The sequence below is a fragment of the Ruditapes philippinarum genome, unplaced genomic scaffold (assembly GCF_026571515.1).
Source record: "Ruditapes philippinarum isolate M1 unplaced genomic scaffold, ASM2657151v2 ctg6614_1_1_1_1, whole genome shotgun sequence".
Lineage (NCBI taxonomy): Eukaryota > Metazoa > Mollusca > Bivalvia > Venerida > Veneridae > Ruditapes > Ruditapes philippinarum.
In genome coordinates this window covers 8,465-16,221 of record NW_026854842.1, presented here as the reverse complement: position 1 = coordinate 16,221, position 7,757 = coordinate 8,465, and the positions used below count along the sequence as shown (strand labels likewise).

Here is a 7,757-nt window from a genome sequence, read left to right as displayed (position 1 = left end):
TATTGCTTTTTCTTTGCAACTGCTGTATTGATTTCAACAAAACTTTATTGGAACTATAGATACAAAAAGGCAATTTACATCTCATTGCCATGTCCAGATATTTAACACTGAGTTAATAAAGGCTCTGTTATTGCCCAGAATATTTATTATGTACAAAGAATATTACTGTTAACGCCATAATAGATATATAAATAAAACCTTATTTCCTCTGTTGTTGTGTCAGTAATAACCAGCATTCGGCGGGGGATATAAATTCAACGAATTTGCTTGTTTATTTTGTAGCACTATATATTTATCTCATCAATGCTTATACTTGCAGCAAAGGGTTTGATGTGGTAATCTGAATGTATCAGTATCGAAAAAATACCCGTATCGTTTCATCAGAATCGGTATCGGACCTTTTTGTGAAGAAAATATCCAACCCTACCTGGGGTTTGATTATCGATTTATTAAGTTATTTATAAGTTATTGCCCTTGGCTAAGTAAAAATTTACAATTTTCAACTTGTGTTCTCCGTAGCCAAAACAGTATTTGACTGAAACTGTATAGGAATGTTGGTCAGCCACCTAGGGTTTCGCTTTTTGATTGATTCAGTATTTGATAAGTATTGCCCTTGACTGAGTAAAAAACTTCTGTCATGCATAGCCCAAAACGTTTTTACCTAGAGCCATGAAACTACGGAGATACACAGAGTCAGCAGGTTAAAAGTTTCCTTTTGCTCTGACAATATAAAAACAACAACAACAAGGTGTCTTCCAATGCAAAATAGTCTTTGCATGAAATAATGCACATAATGCATTTGAAGTCTTCCTCCACCATTAATGCTGAAAAGTAGCAATATGAACTTTACAGTAGCTTAAACAATCAAAAGCAGAACGTAAATACTATGTAGGTTAAAACTAAAAAATGTAAAAAAATAAAACAAGTTGTTAGTTTGTAAAACTTTAATTTCAATACATACAATAATTTTAAGTCTAAAAATATGATGATATTGTACATAGTGTGAAATTTATGCTTGTATTTTATTCATTTGATCTCGCTTTGCATCAATTGTCATCTTTTTGTTCTACACATTTTTATACAGTTTTATATGATGGTTTCTCTCAGGATAGAACGCTTTATTTGTACATACACAAAGTGTACTGGTTTCAGCGCACCAACATATAGCTTCAGGACTATCTACATCCTCCAATATAGTTATCCTGTTTTTACAGTCACCACTTACTCTAAATATGCAATTAGTAAAGTTGTCACTCACGAATAGGGACCCTTCGTCTATCAGTGAAATACCTCTTGGACTTTCAATGTCTACATTCCTTCCCATCATCTCACCCTGCCAATTGAACCATATAACTTCTTTTTTGCCTTTATCAGATACATAGATTGAATGGCTGTTTGTGGTGACATGATACGGTAAACTAAAAATACTATCAGCATTGGAATCTTTCTCAACTGTAATTTTAATATTACCTTTCAAGTTCATAATTTGGAGTTTAGCAGGATATAAAAATGTTACTGCATGTTTCCCCTGATGATGGCTTATTCCATGGCACTCTCCATCTACTTTCAGATTGCTTTTCAATGAGAGAGACTTTGAGGAGAAGGAAATGAATTGTATTGTGTAAATGTCTGGTAATGTAACAGCAAGTGTATCTCTGGTCACCATGGTGATATCCCAGGGATTTGTTTGGAGTTGTAATTGTTTGATTTCTCCACTTTTTCTGTCAATCATTTTAATTGATTTATTTTTGTAATCTGCTACAAATAATTGGTTCTGATGAGAGACAGTTATACCATTTATCCAGCAATCATTTCTATCAGAGGATGTTTTAGCACTGATTTTTCTAGGCGTAATCTTATTCTTTGGTTCAGCGGGTTTTCTTAGTTCCTTTTTTATCAATGTTCCTAATAATGTTTCATTCTGAAGGAGATTTCTGATTGCTTGATTGGACTCAAAATTGAATTCATCAACATCATTGGTTGTTTGTAGTTGTGTAGTGATATTAACATTGTGTATTATCAGTTGCTGAGCTATTTTCAATTCAGTAAACAGTTGGTCAGATTTCTTGTTTGTGTTGAGTTGTTTTAGAGTATCAGCTGATGCTTGGAGTGATTTTTTGATGTCATCACATGTTGTTTCTGTTGTTTTTAACTTGTAATTGTTGTCCTGTTGGATTTTTGTTGCATTATCTTTAACCGTCATTTCTAGTTCATCTAATCTTTTGCTTATCTCTTTTCTAAAGTTCTCTATCTCTGCTATAGCATCTTTCAGTGAAGCTGTTGATTTAGCAACTCTTTGTTTTATATTGGTTGTAATCTGGCAACATTTGTCTGTTAGTTTGTCAATATCTCTAAGAGTTTCTGTGAACTCAATGCTGTCTAAAGTCTGTCCGGATATATCAGGTATGTAGTCGACATGGCAGGAAATTGGTGTGTGTTCAAGGGTCACACAAACACTACATATAAGTGTATTATGGTCATGACAGTAGAACTTGATCACTTCTTTTGTGTGTTTGTTACAAGGCTTGAAAAGTTCACAAGCATGTCCACCAGATTTAAATTTATATGATATTTGTAGATCTTGTTTCTGTGGCATGTGATCTTTATCTAGAAGTTGGTGATGTCGTAGTGGTTTTGGTCGTGTGTGAGTGTTAAAGCAAGTTTTACATAAATGTTCCTCACAGTCGACACAGTAACCAAAGGCAGGTAGTCTGATGTCATCTCTGTCACATTGTTCACAGAATATGTCAAAATCTTCAGCACCACCTCGAAAAAGTGTAGATAACAGTTTTTGAGATGCCTTTTTACCAGGCACAGACATAATCACTCTGGAATATACAAATGATATAGCATTGTATAATGTAAAGCAGTCACTTTGGTGACGTGTGTACTAAAATGTTAGGAGGATTATTTTTTAAAGTTCAAGATATATTCTCAAAAAAGATGTTTTCAATGTACTAGTAAAAGATGACTATTTATCTGACAAAAAGTGATTCGGATTTATTATTTTTGTATTCAAATACATGTACATATATCTTCATAAAATGGAAATTAAGAAGGGTTATGTAAAAATAAACTGTTTCTTTGTGATTCTGTAGGTTCTTGGATTAAAGCTGCCTTCAGCTTCAATTTTCTGTTGGAAAATCAGTTGTGTATTGTTTCAAACTAAGTATTTTAGTAGTTTTATCTTGGAAAAATGCTTGATATCACTGTTAAGCCTCCTTCAAGGCAGCGGCCGAGAGCTATTTATAATCATTTGTGACATTTGTTTCTAGAAATAAAAGATGAGAAAATGATTTATATCCTCCATCTTGCCCCTGCCCACCCCGACACCTCCCCCCACATCATAAAATTTTAAAGCAAAGTTATTGATCAAAGTTACTTACTGTTAATTTATCCGGCCCACAAGGTTATTGTAAATGTAGAATATTTATCTCCTTATTCAACAAATCTACTGCCTTCTATCAGGTAGTCTTTAGACTTTAAAAGATAAAATTATTTAATTTGTGATAGTCATAAGATATCCGTTGATAATTGTACTAAAATTTACATGTACACTGAAGGGCATCGCGAAACATGATAAATTATACATTTTATTGAGAATACATTATTTCTGTAAAAATTTGATTTAATTATAATTTTAGAAGAAGGGCTTTTTCCTAAGTGTTAATTAATGAGCTCCTGGCTTCATCCTGAAGTAATGTAACTTTATCAATGCCATGATTTGAATTTTCATTTCTGAAAAGCTTTTTATTCACACATAAACGAAGTTTAGGGGGTATATAGGAGTCAGCTTGTCTATCGGTCGGTCCACATCATGGTTTCCGGACGATAACTAAAGTTTGGAATGATGTATTATAATCAAACTTGAAAAATAGCAACCTTATGTGGAACTCCAGTTGGTATTGCATTTGGATCCCCAGGGGTCAAGGTCAGGGTCACCGTTACTAAAAATAGAAAAATGGTTTCCGGACAATAACTCAAGTAAGGAATGAGATATAGTAATCAAACTAGGTGTATAGCAAGCTGATATAAAGACCCCCGTTGGTATTACATTTTGTACCCCCTGGGGTTAAGGTTAAGATCACTTTTATTAAAATAAAAAAATGGTTTCTGGAAAAAACTAGAGTTAGGAATGAGATAGTGTAGTATAGCAAGCTTATATCAAAACCTCGGTTGGTTTTGCCTTTGGACCCCCTGGGGTCAAGATCATTGGCACTGTTACTAAAAATAGAAAAATGGTTTCAAGACAATTACTAGAATTAGGAATGAGATGTTGTTATCAAACTTGGTGTATATCAAGCTCATATGAAGACCCTGGTTGGTTTTGCAATTGATCGAAATAATTCTTTGTACACAGTCCTTTTTTATAGGCTGAGTTCAAATTTTTCTTCAGACCACTTATTTCTTCTGTACGAAATCTGCTGTGGTATACTTTTACAATAGGTTTAGTCTTAAATTTGGTTTGCAAATCATGGTAATGCAACTACATAATTAGATTAAAAAGCAGACGCTTGTTTTGGTTGCGTCTATTATTTTTTTTTAGAGGTGGGTTGTCATACACAAATTTACAATTTGTATGCATTTATTACTTTTCTATGACTTGATTTTATTTTAAATGCTTCTGGGATTGTTTAATAAAATTATTTGTATTTAAAATGGTTATATATCCGATTAAAGACATAATTTTAATGAAAATGAAGTCAGTTCACACCTTCATGTGTTGGTTTTAGCCAATGGAAAAAACATCAACATAGTCGGGCAGAGAAAAAGTTTGCAAATACATGTAGTTAATCGATAATCTTTGTGTAGCAAACAAACTTTGAATAGCAATTATATTTTTGGCAGAAGAAACCGTCCGAGTAGAGCCAGGCATTTTCGTATCGTAAGATGGCTGCCGTTACACTATCACGTGATTATCCTAAGTACCACCACGACTTAGCGCGGGAATTATAAATATAAATAGCAAACCTGGTCACGTAGTGTAGGATAGGAAATACCTTTTCATTTTTATTTGTAATTGATATTAACAGACCGTATCTTCGGGGTTTTATTGGATCAATTGGTAACAAATTACAATGTTTTGTAAATAAATAACCATGTCTCAAATCTGTGCACAATTTTAATAGGTTATGTTCAGTGGAAGATGTGTAATTTGTGTTTATGTTTTAGAGCTGTAAATTGGTCGTGAATGGTCATTTTTCTCATCTGAATGAATGCAACTTTAATATTATGATTACATTTGTTACATTCCATGTAAATGTTGAAAGATATAAAATATCTGATGACATGTTTGTTCATTTTACATAACACCTTAAATGCAGCAAGCATAAAAAGTCTACACAAAAGTTAGTATGCAATCGAACCTATGAAAAAATACGAATGTATGTAATATTTCTTGTTTAAAAAGTCAAAGTTGCTTGTGGTGAGGGTATTGATAACCTTTAGTGATAGCTCTAGTTATATTTGGTGTTCTTTTATAATTTTCAAAAAGTAACTTATTGGCAATAACCTGATCTATTGCTTGTTGGCAATTAGTGCAGTTATAGTAAAATGGTACATTTTTTGTATTTTGTATGAAAGTCAAAATACTACTTTATTTGTATTTGGTAACTTTTATGACAAATATCTTCACTTTTAGCTTAACCTTCTTCCTTTCTTCAGGTTACAAACATCTTACATGTTCGTAGGCCATTTTTTGAATGTACCATTTTTTAGAATGTTATAAAATTCATGTTTTTCCTTACTAAAAAAAGTAAAATATTATTGTTTCAGAGCCTAATGTTCCTTTAAGTTAATAATAAATTTAGCATTTTTAATGAGATAAACAAACTAAAACAGCCGCCACAATTATAAAAATAAGTTATTATATGCCAGCAAACATTTTGGCATTTAATGTCACGCACCTGATGGTTTGTCCACTTATACGCTCCGGTCACCTTACAGGATGAATGTCTATTTCTATTCCTTTCAGACTGTACATGTATTTGTGAGGGAAAAATTGTTAATGGGGTAGATAGCGGTTGCTTATGGAGTTTTTAGTGATCAAAGAGGATCAAAGTAAAACAACATAGTGTATACTCAGAAAGAGTGTTTGTCCGTCTGAGTGTCTTTTATCAATTTCGTGTCCACTCTGTCTCTTTTGAACCAAATGAAGGAAATTGAATTTTGCTAGAAGTTCATATTGCTCTGATACTATGTTGGTGGACAAGACATATTTATCTGTAGTAACAGAAAACTAAGATATTATCAATCATACTGTAAAGTAAAAAAGAAAAGAGTGGTGAAGAATTTATATGTAAAAATCGAGCAGTAAAGATATTTTATGGCCGTCAAGTGGTCCAATAAATCGAGGTTCTAGAATTTGGGAAGCTTGTTAAACATAATGAATAAAGACAAACAAATGAGTTAGTTGTAATTGGGCTTTTATTAAAGCCGGTATATATACAATGCACCTTGCGATTTTGTTATGGCTAGAAATATTACACTATCAAATGTTATTATGTTTTATCTGGGCATACAACTACGCCTTGCATAAGAACATTAAAGAACAATAAATATTTGATTATATCACAAGTAAAATATTTGATTATGCCAAAAGTAAATAAAATACATGTTAAAATAACATGAAGAATCTAAACAGTAAAAAAGTGATCTATATAAAAAAAAATAGCTAGACATTCAAAATGATCTAATTGGGTGGAGGAGGTAAACGCAATGCTACGATGAAAATTGTGAAATTCAAGCTGACAAAAATATATGAATTCCTTTGTCTACAAAATTTGACGCTAATTAAAGCGCATGCGTAGAAAAAAATCACGGTGCACAACTGATAAAGATGATACGGACAACAGCTGTTGTACATCAATAACTTAAAAAGAGACCATTTTGTCCATGAAATATTTTACGTATAATAAATTCATATAATATATTTTGATACACATTATAGCTGGGTGTAATGATGATGACTCAGAGTTAGATGGCGATATGTTCTTTGCCGTATGCTTGCATTTAAAGGGTTAAATCATTTCGACAACATGACCTTTCTTAAATAATTTTGATTGAACGAAAATCCTTTCCTAAGAAAGAAACCCTAATGAGAGTTTTGCATGTAGACTGATCTTAAAAACCATTTAATGTATTTACTTGAAAATTCACACATGACTTAGGTTCATAGCTGAATGTGACTGTTTAAAAACAATAAATCAAGCTGAATGATAGCCCTTTGATAAACTAGAAAATTCCTGGTTAACGTTTTGCATGAAAGATCATTTAATTATTAAAAACATTCATTTGACTCCCCTTCCCCTTACTATGAAAAAAGCCCTGACCCCACCAGAAGAGATGAACAGTTTTATTAAAATAAACTTCACATTGTCTGACACACACACACGCACACGCACACGCACACACACACGCGCACACACGCACGCACACACACACACACATCAGTACAGTTGTTCTGTCTTTATGGTCACCACTTACTCTATATATACATTTATTCCCGCCATCACTCACAAAGAAGGACCCGTCATCTAACAGATTTCTCATCTTGAGTCAGCAATACATTCATTTTAAGTTATAAAACTACCTTAATTCAACTCAATATACTCTATAAAGTATACTTAAAAGTTTAAATATCTGTTAATTATTTCAAATATTAATATTTCTTTTGAAAATGAAATGAAAGAGAAATTTATAATGCGACCAGACAAAACAAAAGAAAACAGTATCATAAATCATAAATGAAAAAAGAC

General features: G+C 32.4%; 1 protein-coding gene across 1 annotated transcript; it reads right to left on the bottom strand.

The window, feature by feature from the left end:
* Positions 1-969: 969 nt before the first annotated feature.
* On the bottom strand, positions 970-3,477 carry LOC132741254 (uncharacterized). The gene is made up of 2 exons (XM_060729383.1): positions 3,387-3,477; positions 970-2,828 (listed from the first exon to the last, which is right to left on the bottom strand). Exon 2 carries the CDS (start codon positions 2,819-2,821, stop codon positions 1,067-1,069), a length of 1,755 nt encoding a protein of 584 aa, XP_060585366.1. The 5' UTR covers positions 2,822-2,828; positions 3,387-3,477; the 3' UTR covers positions 970-1,066.
* Positions 3,478-7,757: the final 4,280 nt, after the last annotated feature.

Bases quoted from the DNA above. Each gene is read 5' to 3' on its own strand.
- LOC132741254 (XM_060729383.1), bottom strand. From the start codon at position 2,821: ATGTCTGTGCCTGGTAAAAAGGCATCTCAAAAACTGTTATCTACACTT.